This window comes from Aedes aegypti, chromosome 3, assembly GCF_002204515.2.
Source record: "Aedes aegypti strain LVP_AGWG chromosome 3, AaegL5.0 Primary Assembly, whole genome shotgun sequence".
NCBI classification, from domain to species: domain Eukaryota; kingdom Metazoa; phylum Arthropoda; class Insecta; order Diptera; family Culicidae; genus Aedes; species Aedes aegypti.
Window position 1 is genome coordinate 16,090,061 of NC_035109.1, and position 19,580 is coordinate 16,109,640.

Consider the following 19,580-nt stretch of genomic DNA (forward strand, 5'->3'; position numbering starts at 1 on the left):
TTCGAAATAAAAGTATTCAAACAATAGTTTGTAAAATAATACTGTCGCCTTTCCACATACAGCCAGCGTATTCATGGTCTTCCCCGAAGCCGCCGACCTCTACCTGCTTCCCTGCTGAATATTATTTCCGCAATTCTTTCTTCCAACATTCGCGCTAAGTGACCAGCCCACTGAAGTCTGCCGTATTTTACACGCTTGATAATATTCGCATCTTTGTACACTTGATACAACTCGTGATTCATGCGTCTGCGCCACACATCATTTTCGAGGTTCGCACCGAGTATTGTCCGCCGCACTTTCCGTTTGCAAGCTGCAGGACCTAAGCTTGTTACGTAGGCCGTAAAAGGCCCTATTCGCAGCCGCAACACGTCTTTTTACTTCGCGGGAAACGTCGTTGTCACATGCCATAAGTGTTCCAAGGTAAACAAATTCTTCAACAACTTCAAACACATCCCCATCAAACACTACCTCAACACATACACCACCATGCCTGACTCTATCTCTACCTGCAACCATGTTCTTTGTTTAGGTAGAATTAATGGTCAGGCCTATCCTCGCTGTCTGCCTCTTCAGAGGCACGAAGGCCTCTTCCACTGACTTGCTATCGATTCCAATTAGGTCTATATCGTCCGCAAAGCCAAGAAGCATGTGTGGTTTGTGATAATAATGTCATTTCTCTGCACGCCAGATCTCCTAATAGCACCCTCGAGTGCAATGTTGAACAGTATATTCGAAAGTTCGTCCCCCTGCTTCAACCCGTCATACCTCACGAACGAGGTTGACACCTCGGCTGCGATCCGAACACTTGATTTCGAATCATCCAGCGTAGCACGTATCAGCCTAATTAGTTTCGCCGGAAAACCATTTTCAGGCATTATCTGCCAAAGCTCATTTCTTTTCACTGAGGCGTACGCCGGCTTGAAATCAAATTATACAGGTAGTGAGTCTGCAAGTTATACCCCCGGAATTTATCTAGGATCATCCGCAAGCTAAACATCTGGTCCGTTGTCGACCGCCCCTCACTAAAACCAGCTTGGTATTCGCCGACGAAGGACTCCTCGAGCGGTCTTAGTCTGTTAAACAGGATGCGCGACAGCATTTTGTACGCCGAATTCAGCAAGGTAATTCCTCTGTAATTGGTACACTTAAGTCTGTGCCCCTATCTTGTAGATAGGGCGTATGAGGCCGTCCAACCAGCCGGTGGGCAATTCTTCGTCCTACCATTACCATCAGAAGTACTCGGTGGATCGGCTGATAAAGCTTCTCACTTTCGTGCTTTAGAAGCTCGATCGAGATCTCGTCCTTCCCAGCAGCCTTACAGTTCTTCAGCTCGCTGATAGCCTTTTTAACATCTTCTATGGTTGGTGGGTCCACAGCTTGATCGTCATCATCTATGTTCATCTTGTTCCTCGCTACATTTCCATTTTCACCGTTCAACAATTGCTGAAAGTGTCCCTCTCCACCTGGCAGCCACCGTCGTTCTATCGGTCAGCAAATTCCCTTCTCGATCATTGCACATGGCGGGCACTGGTATGGTATTGTGCCGCGCACCATTGACCGTTGCATAGAATCTCCGCATATCATTCCGGTTCATGCTTTCTTGAGCGTCAGCTACCACACTTTCTTCGTGCTGCCTTTTCTTTCTGCGGTGGATTCGCTTTTCTTCGGCTCTCGCTGCCCTGTACCGCTCTCTGTTCTATCGGGTACCGGCCACAAGCAAACGGCTTCTGGCGACATTCTTCATGTCTGTCACTCTCTGATACTCTTCATCGAACCAGTCGTTACGTCTCCGTCGTTGACCAGTGCCAATCACTTCCCGACCGTTGTTGTCGCAGCTTCGTGGATAGGGTCCCACAGGCTGACGACATCTTCAGCAATGTTGATTCTTCCCAACTGCTCGTCTTGCTGCTGGCGATACTGTGCAGCTACCCCATCAGTCGACATGCGTTGTATATTGAAGCGCAGCGTTCTGTGTGTTCTGAAACTCGTGACGCTGAATAACCGCGCCCGAACTTTAGCTACAACGCACAGTGGTCCAGGAATCAGTTTTACGCGGAAAGATGCATTTTGAGCTTTAGAATGAAACATTAGACAAAAACGGTCTTCTACAAAGTTGTTTGTATTTGTTAAGTCATTTGTTTGGTGTTATTGAAAATTAGGGTGGACCACATTTTCATAGAAATTGTGTAACTAACTTCCTTATTTGTAGAAATTATATTATACATGCTTCAGCAAAGTTATAGACCATTCAATTTCAAGCAACTTTGCCAAAAAAAGTTTTTATGTATCTCTTAAATTGACCGATTTAGAGCTTTTTTCCTGCAGTGACATAGGGTGGTCCGAACAAAACTGGTTTTCTGGCTCTAGAGTTTTCAATTCAAATTTCTCATCAAAGTAGTCTATGAAACACTTTTAAAGCTATGAAAAATGCGTAATTTGGTGAGTGAAGAAACTCGCTATCTTCTTTCGTTTAGGAATTATTGTTGTTTTTCTATCAAAAACATGCCTACTTTGATTGTGAATATCTCTGATTGGGGCAAACATAAAAAATATCTTCTGACGGCATTCAAAAGACAAAATAAAATTGTATATTATATCAAAAAATTACAGATGTGTTATTTTTGTAACTCTAATAAAATGCCTTGAAAAACAAAGGATTTTAAACAGAAAATCTTTAATAACTTTTGTACTAAAATAGATATCATCAATATTTTTGCATGAAAATTTGCGTTTTGTTAAGTACTAAAAGTCGTTCATAGAATGCTTTGACGAGAAATCTGAAATAAGAAAGATAGGACTTTAAAACTATTTTGAAGATTTTCATAGTATGTATTTCTATATTATTTTGCATTTGGAGCATGAAAATGAAATTTTAGACAAAAATGATCTTCTACAAAATTGTTTCTCAAAATGTAAGCTTTCATACTGTGTCATTTGAAACTAGGGTGGTCCACAATATCACACACATCATATAATCAACTTTTTTATTTGCAAAAATACTGGTATATGCTCTTTGGCTAAGCGGTAGAACTTGAAATTTTGATCAACTTTGCCGAAAAAAGTTTTTCTGTAGCTCAAAATTTGACCAATCTAGAGCATTCCTAATCATCGCAGGGTGGTCCAACAAAAATAAGTTTTCAACTCTAGTTTTTTTTAATATTATTTTCTCGTCAAAGTCGTCTATGAACGACTTTTAGAACTTAACAAAACGCAAATTTTCATGCAAAAATATTGATGATATCTATTTTAGTTCAAAAGTTATTAAAGTTTTTGTGATAAAAAATATTTGACTTTCAAGACGTTTTATTAGAGTTACAAAAATAACACATCTGTAATTTTTTGATATAATATACAATTTTATTTTGTCTTTTGAACGCCGTCAAAAGATATTTTTTATGTTTGCCCCAATCAGAGATATTCACAATCAAAGTAGGCATGTTTTTGATAGAAAAACAACAATAATTCCTAAACGAAAGAAGATAGCGAGTTTCTTCACTCACCAAATTACGCATTTTTTAAAGCTCTAAAAGTGTTTCATAGACTACTTTGATGAGAAATTTGAATTGAAAACTCTAGAGCCAGAAAACCAGTTTTGTTCGGACCACCCTATGTCACTGCAGGAAAAAAGCTCTAAATCGATCAATTTAAGAGATACACAAAAACTTTTTTTGGCAAAGTTGCTTGAAATTGAATGGTCTATAACTTTGCCATAGCATGTATAATATAATTTCTACAAATAAGAAAGTTAGTTACTCAATTTCTATGAAAATGTGGTCCACCCTAATTTTCAATAAAACCAAACAAAGGGCTCAACTAATACAACCAACTTTGTAGAAGACCGTTTTTGTCTAATGTTTCATTCTAAAGCTCAAAATGCATCTTTCCGCGTAAAACTGATTCCTGGACCATAGTGCAACGAGATAATGATCCGAGTCGATATTAGGGTCTCGGAAGGTCCTGACATCCATGACATCTGAGAAATGTCGCCTATCAAGCAGCGCGTGGTCTTTTTGGGAGCAGGAATCGCTACTCGGGTACCGCCAGGTGTGTTTGCGGATATTCTTTCGTGCGAAGTAGGTACTGCTGATAACCATCCCTCTAGCAGCAGGGAAGGTTACTAGCCGCAGGCCATTATCATTGGTAACGGAATGAAGGCTTTCCGTTCCAATGACGGGTCGGAAGAAATCTTCTCTCCTGATCTGCGCATTTGCGTCGCCGATGACTATCTTGACGTCTTGTTTTGGGCACTCTCCGTAGGCCTCTCCAGGCTCTCATAGAATTCATCCTTATGTCTTCGGGCTTATCGTTCGTTGGCGCATATATGCCGATCAGGCTGTAGTTCAAGAACTTGCGCTTCATTCTCAACGCACAGATTCGGTCGCTTACCGGTTTCCACCGAATAATTCGCTTCATCTGCTTCCCAATCACTATGAAGCCAACTCCACGTTCTGCTCTGTCGCCACCTCTGTGGTAAACGTGGTACTTGAATGAAGGGTTGGCGATGGGGTCCACCGTTCGGAATTCACGTTCTCCGGTTCTCAGTCAGCGTATTTCCTGGATAGTTGCCATGTTCACGCTGACATTCCGCAGTTCACGAGCTAGGAGCCATCTGCTCTACTTTTGCCTTTCTTGGTTAGTGAAGAGTCTTAGATAGGCTACCTAACCAGGGTTGCGCTACCTACATCGTGCTAGAGGGGCTGCCTCCTCATTGCTGACACGATACAGTATTGTCCGTTTGTTCTTTACAGGATGACCACCGTCATAGCCATCACAACCATACACCTTTATCAGTGCTTTGGACCTGTAGCTCTGGTTCTCAATAGTTTGAAGTTCTTTCGGACATGCTACTATAATGATCCGCCATGCGCTAGCTCAATATATAACTCTTCAACAAGCTACAGATCGATAACAATGAAAAATTTGGCAAAAACGCTATTTTTTGTAATTGAGAATTGAAAAATGTAGAATATACCCAAATTTCCATTCCCCCCCCCCCCCCCTCAACAAGTGTTGATAGAAAATGGCAAAAAATACAGGAATTGTTCCGGCCTTATTGAATGACAAACAAAAATTTTGTAGTAATCTACGTGCATTTATTAAGTAGGTTGTTGTGCATGAATTTCAAGGCTATAGTTATAAAATAAACACTCAAATGATGGTTTTGTGCTTAGGTTAACTACGGCGAGGCTACGACTACTATTCTTGACAAAATCTATTCACTAAAATTGGTAACTGCAATATAAAACCGTTCGTTAGTTAGCTTAAAATTTAAAGTGAGTATTCTAGAACTAATAGTATAAATGAAGACACTAACACATTAATTTACCAGGCTAGTGTTAAACCGTTTTCTATGCAAAATTGGATCCGTTCAGCGAAATCGTTCCATGAGGCTAGTAGTGAAACTAAATTTGTAAGTCATAAATTAAAAGTGAGGTAAATTCGTATGACAAATGTAATTATTAATTCCAGTTTGAGCCGCTCTAAATCTGACTGCCACAATGAAAAAAAAACGAGCCACCCTATCTGGTTCTCACTGGGAAATGGTTCCTCAAGACAGGTCAATATGTAAATAAATAGTCGTTTCGGGACAAACAATCAGAAATGACGGAAAAAAAATTATGGGAAAAATGTGTTTAACCCCTCTACCGGCAGCTTAATTTTTTACCACCAAAAAAATATTCAGATCGCGATAACTTTTTTGTTTCTTGATATTTTTGCACCATTTTTTCACAAGATCTCGAAAAACTCTTCTAGTTTGAGAAACCGTGTCGATATTAATCATTGGTGATCTGGTTTTGAAGATATTCCGATGTTCCTTGGGGGACCAACATTTTCCATATAAAATGGCCGCCAATTTTAGGTCAATTTATCAAAAAAATAAAATGTGTACTATACAATACAAGGTAATGAGGAGCTACTCTGAAAAAATCATACAAATCGGTTCAGTATTCTTGGTGAAATCTGAATATTACGATATGAAGTTTTTTAGAGTTTTCAAGATCTTTATTTGTCCAGGGTGGTACCAGAAACATAAATGCCCATTACTCAAAGACGGCTGCGCCAAAATGCTTCATTTTTTCACAGCATACTCGCATTAATATATCATTCCGAGTAGTTAATATCCGAACACGATAAAAATTCTGTAGCCTGAGATTTTAACGTGGGTTATGGCTACGCGTCGCTCTCCCAAGGAATTTTGGAATATCTTCGGATCGAGATGAACAATTATCATTATCGACACATATTCGAAAACTAGAAGAGTTTTTTGAGAACTTGTCAAAGAATGGTGCAAAAATATCGAGAAACAAAAAAGTTATCGCGATTTGAATGTTTTTTTAGCGGTAAAAAATGAAGCTGCCGGTAGAGGGGTTAATACTTCTTTATGCTGTTTGATACAGACACACAAACGCTTAAAATATTTGATTCATAACGAAAATTTTTATGGTGAGCCTTGAAAACAGTTTGATAAAATGGAAAATTATTATAGATATGATTTGGAAAAAATGAGTAATTACTCTTGAATTTTATGCTTACTTCAAAAACATGGCTACCTAACAGTGGGCTGGTCTAAATAGACTACTGCAGAAAATAAGTGCCATTTCTGCCTACAATCCGAAAAATTATTCTCTTTAAGTATGCTAAATGAAATTGCCCCAAACATAATCATAACTAATACAGCAGTCAAACCTCAGGTAATGTGAAAATTCTATCAGATATTTATTTTCAGAAATTATTCCATCCATTCATCTATCCCTAAAAAAATCCTACAAGAATCATTTCAAGTAATTCGATGAGAACTCTTCCAGGAGATCCTGGATCGTGGACTCCTTAAAGCTGAAGGTATTGTATGGTAGTTCTTATTTTTTATTCAAGCTATTCAAATAGAAAATCCTCCAAAGCTTTCACAAGAATTAGAAGTTTCATCCTTGCACTTATTTTCTTCTACAGAACTCTGTTCGGTATTTTGAAAGGCTTTTACGAAAATTTCTTTAGAATTTAGCTTGAAGAATTCTTTGGTAAATATCTTGAAGGAATTCTACCCTATTACCCTGGATGCCATCGCTCCGAATCCCATCCTCCATATTCATATCCCCGAACAGTACCTAGAATTCCGATATCACGGGGGCAATGTCATTCAAGGTAATTGAACGTTCGGGGAACCAGCATTCGGGGTTTTTGGAACTCGGGGTAATTGTGCATTCGGGGTAATGACATTCTTGGAGATAGGATTTGGAGCAATGGACTAGAATCCTAGAGGCCTTTCAATATGATTTTTTTACAATCCTTTACAACAATTTTGGAGATAGTATCTAAAAATTGGAAAGGTATTCCCAACAAAATCTACGGACTAATCACTGGATGAATTCTTGGAGAAATTTATTGGAGACCTTTGTCTAGAGAAATTTGAGAAATCACTGAAAATATCTTTGGAGCAGAGGTTTTTAGGATAAACTCTGATAACATCTGATCATAGTCAATATCTGGAGACGTGGTTGAATTTTTTGAGGCAGTCTCAAACGTAAATTTTGGACGAATTTCTATGGAAATTCGTGGGAGATTCACTGAATGAAATCTTAGTGGGAAATTTCAGGTGACTGCCTTTGTTGAGCTCTGGTGGAATTCCTGGAGAATATCATAACAAAATTATCTAAATAAGTTCTAAAAAATGCCTCTGAGAAGTGTATGGTTGGATATTTGCGGGGATTGAATTTGAAACTTGTAACCTTCTGTAAAGCCCTCGTCTCACATACAAGAGTCGTGGGCTTTTGAGAACGTGATTTATTTTTCATATTTCACTCATAATTTATCCATCTCTATCATGCGTTATAAGTTAATAATATTCTATTTACTCTCAAATTTACTCAAGTTAATTTGAGAATGCTTATAAACCTTCCAGTTGTCACGCGGTATGCTACAGTCAGGACCACCCCGCTGCTGGTGTGTAAGTCAAGCGAGATTTTTCCGGCAGTGTCAAAATACAACAGCGCAACTAGTGAATTCTTGAACAATGGACCGATGCACGAGTTCACTATCTGACGTTTTAGCGGTGCCGTGTTATTTACGTGACCATGGCAACGAGTGAATTCGGCACCGCTCGAACGTCAAATCAGTGAACCCGTGCATAGGTCCATGGACCGATGCACGAGTTCACTAATTTGACGTTTGAGCGGTGCAGAATTCACTGGTTTTCATGGTCACATAAATAACAGGGCACTGCTAAAACGTCAACGAGTGAACTCGTGCATCGGTCCATTCTACACAGAACAAAATTCGTTCTCGTATCCGTAACAGCAGACGTGAACTCGTCAACAAGCAAAAATACACCGTGAATTAGATCATGTTTATGTGAACGTTGGTGGTAGTTCATGGTATTCATATTTTTGACAGTTCACGTTTTCCAGAACTATTTTTTGAGCGTGTACTGCATGCATTTAGAAGCCTTCTAGAATCCATCCCGATTGAACTGCTGCCGAAAAATGAACGCAGCACAATCACCCACATCATTTCAACAAATTGACCGAAAAAGTCGGAGAAAAAATCACACCCTCTCGATTGCAGCCAACCCCTTTCTAGCAATCGGGAAAACATCTTGTAAGTTTTCGGTTTTGGTTTTTATTGTCAAAGTTTTCCCCATGACCTTCGTTTACTTTTGCTCCGAAGCCAGACCATGTTAGCTATCGAAGAACAACCGAAGAGCTGCACTGTTCATTTAGGGATTTCTTCGTGTTAATGAAAATCCTACTTCTTCGGGAGGAATATTGTTCTTTCTTGCTACACGGCGATTTGCACTCATTGCGGTAACTATCGGAGTGATTTTCCGACGGGAGCAGGGGTAAGTACAACTGTTTTCCTAATGAAAAGACGTTTTTGTCCCCAGCGGAGGGATCGAGTGGAGTCGATGTCGGCGGCTGTTGGCAATGGCAAAAAGCTAATTTCTTACTCATTCCCGGGAGCAGTTTCCAGCAGTCCACAATGGTACGATCTAGCACAATTTCGTTCAAAATTCTAAACTTGCATTCAAATTGTGAATAATGGTGTAGTTTTGCTTAATTTCCATGTATTTTGAACCAAAATTGCCGCTCAAAGAAAACTAGTTTGACTTTTAAGATTTTGGCCGCCTTTGTACCATAGTGCAGTCGTCTGGAAGAATCCTTCGATTGGTGGGGGGGTTGAGCGTAAAAGGATAACGGCTTCTTGGGCTGAGATCAATTGGTTTGTCGTATTGAAAATTAATGGCTTATAACGGAATGGGAACAGAGTTCTGGAAAAACCCTGGTTCTAATGGCTTTTATGAGTTGTTTATTGAGAATTGGTAAAGTTGTTTTACGCTGCTTATGATGGGACGGTAAGAAGTTTTTTGCTCTCTCAACTGCTGTCACCGGATGAGCAAGATAAAGCATCTTTCAGTCTCAAGAAAAAAATGACCCAAAGTAAACCGTATCAACCGCATGGGATCATAATTTATGCTCTTCGATAGCAGCAGCAGATGAAAAGGGCCGACGAGTGAACCCAGTCTTAAGATTGCAAACTGACGAAACCGGAGAGAAGGAAAAATCGCGTAAATTAATTAATGAAATTAACAATAAATCATGAAAATTTAATTTAAAAAATCCACAAATTTTCCGTTGGTTTAGTCTGAGTTTTTTTTTTTGGCTCTTGATCATGGATACAGTATCAAAGAAGGCCCTATTTTTTCTTCTATACCCCTCCAGATCATCTCAACCGGCGAAACAGTAGGTAGGCTATGCTTTTCCATGGTGACGGGGGACCTTCCACTCAACATCTTACCCTCGTCCTCATGAAGCTTCTAATAAATCGTCATTTTTTCCGCTTCTCTTACTCCCGATAACTTCTTACCCCTTTCCCGAACCAACCGAAAATTTGTGCGGTCAAAGGAAATATCAAATATTTACTTTTAATTCAGATTTTTTGCCTTTTTCTTCTTATCCTACGCTTCATCTTTCGCCAAAGTGGTGGTGGTGAGATTTATTTTTTTTCTGGCTTCTTAGAACTTTAACGATAGGTTTCTTTTTTGCACTCGATATGAAAGGCCACCGGTGTAGCCACGTTTCCGTGAGGGGGAAGGTGTTTAGAATTGTTGCCAGAATATTATTGGCTTTTACTAATTTGTTATTTTTGACTTTATTTGATGATAGAATTTTTTTGACTCGCAGAAAAAAACGTCCGCGTAAAAATGTTTATTGTAACAGCTCAGAAAACTTTTGAAAAATCCAGAAGTAGAATGCGTTTCATTTCTTAAGAAGCATCTAAAAGACAATTCTGAGATTTCTCGTGGACGTATTTTTTTTACTTACACTAAAGAAGACACAAGCGCATTAAATCCCATAAAGAATTAACAATTCCTATGATATCAGATATAATTAAATAGAGTCGTAAATGTCATACATCTGGGCAAGTTCGATTATGGAATTTGCCGTTTTATACTATAGGTACTAATTAGGTAATATAATGGTAAGGAAAACTGGAAACACAATAGTTTTATTTTTTACGAGAGCTTGTTTATATATGACTACTTCGAAAAATATGTATTCATCTCATCGTATACTGTTTGGTGTCATATTTGTATGAATAATTCAGTTCAAACTTCGATTTAGCAGCCAGCTAAATTGTGGGCTAGCTACGCCCATGTAAAAAGCACCACCGTAGCTCAATGGCAACCAGCGTCATCTGGCGAGAAGGAACGGATTACAATACTTTATCGTACCACGTGATTCGGTGACCGGTGGCTGCTGGCAAACAACTTTTCTCCATTGAGCTGCGAGTATACCGAAGCACCCAGAGGCTATTGAATCTTTTTTTTTCCATTGCCACTGGACGACGTCATCCACAACAAAAAAGAACGGAAAACAAGCCTTTTTAATTTTCAAAGATTTTTTATTGCTTCTCCAACTTTCTCAACAATCAAGTTTCATTGTCTCACTTGCAATGAGGGTCACCTTTTCTTTCAACGGTTTCGTGGATACGAAAGGAACTAAATCGATGATAGCTCATTGGCTCTCTGACGTCGTTGTCGTTACGGTTAACGCTACTTAAATGCTACACCTTATTATCTACAGATGACACGATTCGCTAAATTCTATCCGCGGTTGACTGTGGACTGCTTTCCGGCTTCGTCGACGGTCCAGAATGCGGGCCACGAAGGGCGAGAACAATTTGGAGTCCATTTCGTCCGGCTTGTTGGGACCCGTCAGGAAGGAAACGATCACGGCGATCACAATGGTGATCAGGGCTCCCATCAGGGTGTACCACAGGTAGGAGATGTGGTACAGGGCGAATTCGGGTTCACTGAAATGGAGAAAAATTATGGCATGATTATTGGAGGAAATATAGAAACATATTTGAGTATATCTAAATGTAATCATATCCGATATAGTTATATCCCAGTTCTGACTTAATCTGCAGTGTATGCCTCTTCTTATATATGTTTTTGAAATACAGTCGACCCTCCACATCTCGATGTTCTACATGTCGATATTTCTCCTTATGTCGATGATTTTTTCGGTCCCTTCATTCTGCATCTGCATACATTTTCACTCTCCATATCTCGATGTTCTCCTTATCTCGATATCTCCCTATCTCAATGTGATTTCCGTTCCCAATTTTCGCTCCGTATGTCGATATGCCCATTATCAAAGATTACTAGACTAGATTTTAGATATTGAAAACAATTTGCAAAGACTAAATGACATCTGTTTGTTTTTAATTTTACTGGTAACGAAGTGATTTTCAATCTAGTATTCGTTAAGCGGTGATTACACAGCGTGTGTAATGCACGAACATTTGTTCAAATTGCACGAATGTTCGCGCGAACTGTAAAATATGTGCACGAACTACTAGCGAACATCTTTTAGAAACATATTCGTGCATTCAATCATGTTGGTTCGTCGAACTTGTGTTGCATAGCAACCATAGAAAGTTGTTTAGTGGGAATTATTCTTTCGCCATAGATTGATAAATAATAACATTGGTGTCGGAAAGCAGACTTCAGAGATTTCTCCAGGATTTGTTTCGAAAATTTCTCCAGGGATACTACCAGAAATTCCTTCAAGATAATCTCGACAGACATACAGCGGATTTTCCAGGGAATTTTGCAGAGATTCCTCCAAGAAGAACTTTCATTTGCAGCCCAATTTATTCAGACCGGCTCAGGGCTCCAGGAGTACGTTGAACAATTCCTCCAGGAATTCTATTAGGAGTTCCTCCAGGATTTCACCAAGAATTATTCCAAAGGTTCTCTAGAGAGGATGAGCTCCTGCAGGAATGAATCAAGTGGTTCCGCTTTAGATTGCTCTGACAATATTTTTAATGAGATTCATCCAAGAATTTCTTCAGCAGCTGGTACAGAGATTCACCCATAGGATTTTTCAGATATCTCTAGTTTTTTTTTCTGGAGACTACTCGAAAGATTCCTCTTGAAAAATCTCTGCCACCACAAATTCTACAGCTTTTTTAGGATTATTAAAGATATTTCTCTAGAAATTCCTCTAGGGCTACTTGCAGGGGGGTTTCTAGGAGGAGATTTCTTCATGAATTCCTGCAGGGATTGTTCCAAGCATTGTTCCAGAAATTTATGCCGGGATTTCTCCAACGATTATGCAAGTAATTACTGTGGTAGCTAGAACCAGTTCTTGTTCTAGCTATCACAATTACTTATCGAATTTCTCAATATTTTTCTTCATGAATTGTCACAGAAGAATTACTCCAAGGATTTTCGAGGTACCTAATCCTTTAGAGATTCACCCAGAAATCTTTCGAGAGAATTGTTCTGAACATCCATGTTTTCCGAGGATTCCTCCAAAAAATTCCTCCGGAGGTTTCCCCATGAATTCCTCCATTTATTGCATCAGAAATAACCTCAAGAATTTATCTAGGGATTTCTCCCAGATTTTTGATCTTTTTTAAAGATTTTTTGGAAACAAATCTGGATAATTTCCTTAAAAAATACCTGGATGAACTCTTGAGGCAATTCCTGTCTAGAGGAACCTCTAGAAAAAACATGCGAAAATCCCTGTTGGATTTCATGGAGGAATCTCCAAAACGAATCCTTAGAGGAACTTCTGTGAGAATCTCTGGTTAAATATCTGAAAGAAGCACTGAAAAAAAAAACGGAGTCTTTAAAAGTATACCCGAGGAAATCTCTTTAGGAATCCCTGAAAAAAAAATCTGGAACTACTTTCGGTGGAAACCATGAAGAGAGTTTTTTTAAATAATCCCTGAATAAAATCCTAAAAAACATGTTTAAAAAAATTCTCAAAAGGAATCCTTGCAGAATTTTTTTTATTTGAATCCCTACAGGAGTCTCTGCAAAAAAAATCTGTAGGTATCTCTGATTACCTGAGTAAATTCTTGACAGAATCTTCGGTGGCATCTGTGGAGGCATCTTCGGAGGAATTCCAGTAGATTTTCTTGACTGTATAGACTATGTTGGAGGCATCGCTAGAGAAATCTCTGAAACGTTCATTGGAAAATTTGACAACTTTCTCGAGAAACACCTGTAAACATCTTTGAAAGAAGCCATATAGAAAGAATTCTGGAGGAATCTCCGGAAGAGCCTCTGGAAGAATCTGTAGAAAAATCGTAGAAGGAATCCCTGTTGGAGTCTCTAGAGAAATTCCTGAGAGAAAGGAATGTTTGTTCAACCGGAACCGCTTTAGAAAATACTGAAATCTCTGGATAAATTTATGAAGAAATCTTTAGAGATATTCCTGAATGAATCTCACGACTTCTTTAATGCATAAGGTTTAAAAAAAAATCAAAGTTTTGGTGGAACAGAATACTTGAGGAAAACTCTAGTGATAAAGAATTTCAGAAAGAGTTTCCGCAATAATTGGTACTGAAATGTTTATGGTCTATCGACAGCTTTCTAGGCGAATCCTGACAATATACCTTCCCCAACCTCCAACTCCGTAGCACTTATGAGGGTGTCGCTGAGTCGGTGGCCTCTCATTAAGTAAGTGCTACATCAACATTTCCTTCCCCTATCCCAAGTTACGGTAAAGATGGGCGTGGCCGGGAATAGTGATATTCATGCTTTTAGTATTCTTGTTTATGATTTGAACAAGGTATACTCCCCTGCCTTGTTCCTGAATGTAGTCAGGATGAGATTATTAAAAAGAAACATGAATGTTGCTAGTATCCAATCTACGAAGTATACCGTAACTACGCTAACGCTAATTGGTACTGAAATACCTGTAATTTTGATATTTTTATTAGTCACACTTGTCAAGTGTTGCTATTCATTTATTTTCAATCGAAACAAATCATATACATTTTTCTAGGGTAGTTTATCAAGATATTCCTGCAAGTTCCTTTTTGATCGAGTATTTTCCCTGGTTCTTTATTAATTTACCCGAGGATTTGTCTAGAAACTTTTCTTAGATGTTTCCCGGAGATTAAAAATAATGAATAAATTTAAGAAATATATTCTGGTAATTCTTGATTGATATTCTTGATAGCAAATTCTTGAAGCATTTTAACATTGGATTAAAATGCTTCAGAAATTAGCTATCAAGAACATTTCTATAAGTTTTCTGGCAAAGATTTCACTATAAATTTCTCCAATTTTTTTTCCAGAGTTCGTTGCAAATATATTTTAGGAGTTTTTTCAAGGTTTTCAAGACCCTTAAAAGATTAATCCAGATAAGTGAAAACGAGTAACAATTTCAATCGCTATAATATTTGAAATATTGTGATGGTGCATAAACTGTTTCATCCTTTTAATTGTAGTTTATTTTTATGCATCTAATTTTCCCAAGCGCTAAACGCGAAAATATCTAGCATGATCGTGGGTGTTCGGTTGTGAGTTCGAATCTCACCGCTCGACGGTTTTTTTTTCAAAAATTTTCTCGACGTTCAAGGACATATAATATCTTGAAGGCCTTAGCCTAATAGTAATGTCCGCGGCTACAAAGAAAAGCAATGCAGAAGGTGTATGGATTCAAGTCCGGAGTTTTTGGAGGAATATCAGGGAAAATCTCTGGAGAAATTCTAGAAAGAAAAAACCTTTAGAACAACTTGTGGAGAAATCATAAAAAGGGTTTTCTGGAGTAATCTCTGGAGAAATTCCTGAATCTCGGAAAATCTCGGAAGCATTGCCTGGATAAATTGCTGAAAAAGTCCTTGGAGACATATCTAGTCTCATCTTTGTAGAAATCCCTGGAGAAATTGCTTGCAATATCCTTGGACAAATTTCTGGAAGAATTACTGTAGCTGTTTTGCTGAAGAATGCTGTGTCTTTATTTTTCTGCAAAAATCCCTGGAATAATCCTTGGACGTATTGCCAAAGTTCTTCCTGAAGAAAATCCCAGAGATCTGTTTTAGAGAAATTTCTTGTTAAATTCTTTGAAGAGTCCGTGGAGAAATAGATGCCGTAGGGATTTTGAGAATATTGTGAATGATAAAACGACCTACTGGGTGTTAATTCAACGTTATACAATAAGTTTCTGTATAAACGTTTGGAGGGATCTGAGAGAGTTTCTGGAAAAATCCTTGCAGGAATTATTAGGGGTAATTTGGGAGAATTACTAAACAATGCAAGATTGGATGAGTATCTGTAGAATTTATGTGATTATCGTTTCAATATTCCATATGACACACATTGAAATTTTAACCAAGAAAACTTAAACTATCAACTATTATCGCATAATCGTATTGATTGAATGGAGTCTGCAATCAAATTTATTTACGAAATTATACGATTGACCAATCTTAATGCTAATCACAGCTCCTAAACATACTTTGCATTTATATTATGAAACTATGTATTATCATCACAAAACCGCAAATTTATTATAAAATTTGTAAAATATTTTGTCTAAGAAAATTTTTGTCACGGTTCCTTTTTTGTCAACTGGAAAATGCCTATCGTGTTGATAAAAACGGAACATACCTGTACCTGTATTTCTTCTAGGGAAATTTTTCCAGAACAAATAGCAAATCCCTGTAAGTTTTCATTGAGGAGCTCAATTGCAGGATTCTCTGGAGGGATTCCTAAAATATCCTTTGAACATTTTTTGGAGGATCCTATGTAGAGATTTTTGTAAAGTAATCTCTGGAGAAATTTATAAAGAGGAATCTCTGGAAATATTCCTGTTGAAATTTCTATAAATTGCTGAAGGAATCCATGCAGACATCTCTGGAGTAAACGAATAGGGCCCTATCGAAACTGATATTGAAATATGGTTGCGATCGAAAGTTTTTTTTTTAGAAGAATCGCTAGAGAAATTGTTGTAGAAATTCCTGATGATAGTCTGGGAGGAATCCTTGGTTATATCCATGCATAAATATCTGGAGGAATTTGTGGAGTAATCATTTGACACATCTCTGCAGAAAGCTCTGAGCAATTCAAATAAAAATCACAAAGAAATCCTTGAAGGCATTCCTGGAGGAATCCCAGAAGGTTTATTTTGAGCCCTAGCTGACCCGTTCCCAAAACTGCAGTTGCGGTTGAGTTTTTGAAAAAAAGTAGAGTTAAAATATCTTTTTACTTTAAGTAAAATTTATGAATTATGATTCATGGAATGATACCAATTGATTTTATTATCAAAATTAACTAGTTTGGCTGTTTCGAAAACAATTCCGGGTATCCTGATATAAAAAATGTGTGTGTGATATTTACCATGGCGTCTATTTAAATCTGTATGAAATATCATGAATTTTGAGCTATCGTTTTATTTCAGTATAAGACGGTTTGAAAATGGTCACATCTTATAGGAACCGGTTGCGGAGTATTCCGGCTAAATCTAACTGTTGTAAGAGGACCACTCTTGATCCTTTTGTACATTTGAATAAATAATCATGAAACTTGATCCGTCGTATCATTGCGTATGAATTTTTGAATATGACAACTACCAGTTCCCTCTGAAATAAATTTCATTTTTAATTGGAACATCTAGTCACCCTAGAAACGTGTTTCTGGCTACCTCTTTCACTGTTTTGTTTTGATTCTGCGTTCCGTTCCACAGTGTTCCATATCACTTCACTCCGTTCCATGAGCTAAATGACGTTTGAACCATGTTTAATCTGAACGATGTGCAAATTAGCGGGGTACAGATTAAAACGTGTTCAGATTAAATGTGGTCAAACCATCGGGGGTACCCGGTAATTGTTTAATTCGTTTACATAAAAATAAAAATGAATATGAAAATTTCCAGTAAATAGTTACTGGTTTCCTTCAAAAATACTTTTTAATATTCCTTTTAAAAAGTATTTTTGAAGGAAACCAGTAACTATTTACTGGAAATTTTCATATTCATTTTTATTTTTATGTAAACGAATTATATTAAGCAGATTTTTAAGGAAAATATTTTTAAGGAAATTTCTCAAAATTTCCTTTGGATTATTTTTTGGTATTACTGCAAGAAGCCATTCAGCATACTTTTCTCAGATTTCATTAGTTATTAACTCAAAATTAAAAACAATCAAGGAAAATAAAATATAAAAACAATCCTGATGATTGCTGGTAGTTTTCAGGTAATTCACTACGAATCCCACCTGGACATTTTCTCTTATTTTCTAATAGTATTCATCTACGAGTTATTTCAGGAGTTCTAACAGATTTTTTCCTTGTTTTTTTCTCAAACAAAATCTAGAAGGATACTTCTAGCGAATAATTTCTTCAACTCTGATTTATTCATATCTGAATTAAAAAAAAACATCTAAAAATTATTAGGATTGGAAAAATTCATCTTATATGTGCCAGAAAACATTGCTTGAGGAATTTCGAGAAACTGTTTAAAAATTTTCAAAGATTGTATAGAATAATTTGTTGAGAAAGTGGTGAAAGAATTCCTGGAAGTACTAATGAAATGAAGAATTTCCTATAGGTTTCCAGGAAACAATTGTAGATTTATTCGGGGAAATATATGTTGGAAAATTTATAGAGTATAAATTTCGAATAAGAACAAATACTTTCACAAACTTATAAAGAAGTGCTTCAAGGAAGTTTTCTTCATTATTTCGTATAAAAATCTGTATAAGCAATCTTGATTCTCTATTCCAAATACAAATTACATTTTTGAACAGAAGCCTGATAGAGGTATTAAAATAATCGTAGAACAAAAACTTAAAGTAAAAGCCATCGAGGGATCAACGAGCTAGCCATGAGAACCAACTTTTTCTATGGTTTCCTAACTCGATATTGAGATACGAAATATCGAGTAAGGGAGAGTTGACTGTAGTTTTTCAAAAAAACTCATTTAAAAAAATATTTGCCAAACTTAAGCATTTTATGAACAAATTGTATGTTGGTATCCTTTACTTTTCTTCTAAATGTAGAGATTTAAAAACATCAATAATATTCTACCATTCTCTGACACTAGGTCACTGTAGTGATTTATTCTTTGTGGTCAAATTTGCTGATACACCATCCTTTTACTCCTATCAAAAAAGTAATGTAGAAAGCATGTTAAAAATTGGTTTAGTTTACTTAAGAAACTATATTTGTATGGAAGAATTCTAAATTCTGAGTATTAACCGCATTTTTAAGCACACATTTTACTCTTTGTGGTCGTTTTATTGAAAAATATCATACTTTTACGTGTGTGCTTTGAGAGGCGTTCTGAAAAGAAAGCATTTGTTTTTCCCTTGTACTTAAAATATGACAGGGGACTAAATAAGCAACTCTATGAAACCGTAGATTATTTTTTATATTAACACTATATAATCACATCCGTCAGGACGTACTTTCAAACTTTAAAATTCTATTCATATCAGTTTCATTTAAATTTAAATCGTTTTTCTCTAAAACAAATCTATGAAAAAATATGTTATGACATTTGGTAAATTGTTGCTCCAAACATAACTTGATATTTTTAGCAGGCTTCTGATTCATGATGCTTTCGAACAATAAGCCGTTTTCGAAAATAAAAATATAGATTGCCGAATTTTCCTACAAATTTGATTTTGATAACCTCCAAAATTGACCGTTCTGAACGTTGTGCCTTATTAGTGTGAAATTTAATTATTTTGGTGATTGTTATATTATCACAACTTTGATCAATATAACTCTAAGGATGTTCAGAAAACCGATTGCGATTTTATTGATAAATTTAAAAAAAATTACATGTTCAAGGTATTCCAATTCTGTTCCTATTATATTCCTATTCTATTCTTATTGTATTCCTGATTAGTCCTCAATCTATTCCTATTATATTCCTATTCTATTTGTATACTACTCTTATTGTTTTGCTATCGTATTTTTTTATTTTTCTATTCATAATCTGTTCGAGTATAACGATCGGGAATCCCTTTGAAGAACCCCCCGGTGTAGCATAACCGATCTTTAAACGAATTACAGGGGATAGGCAAAATGATTGAGATAGGCAAAATTTTGCCCAAATTCAAATGCTTATAACTTTATGAAAAATGAATGAATATGGATGCATCTGGAAGCAGTCGACGGCAAATTTGGTCCAGTTTTAGGAACTTCCTTGGCCATGCATATTGGCCACTGGACACCGGAGATGTTCCGGATTTTCTGAGGTCATGTCCAAATGTCATTTTTTCTGTCGCTTGTATTTTTGTGTGGTGTAAAGTTAGATAGATGTTTGCAATTTTCC

General features: G+C 37.0%; 1 protein-coding gene across 1 annotated transcript in view; it reads right to left on the reverse strand.

Moving 5' to 3' along the window:
• Window positions 1-10,875: 10,875 nt before the first annotated feature.
• The window catches only part of LOC5568041 (sodium-coupled monocarboxylate transporter 1), a 28,591-nt gene continuing 19,886 nt past the window's right edge, over window positions 10,876-19,580 (reverse strand). Inside the window, exon 7 of the mRNA XM_001651924.2 lies at window positions 10,876-11,307. Within this exon, the coding sequence (XP_001651974.1) occupies window positions 11,073-11,307 (235 nt within the window). The 3' untranslated portion in view covers window positions 10,876-11,072. The remainder of the gene's footprint in view (window positions 11,308-19,580) is intronic.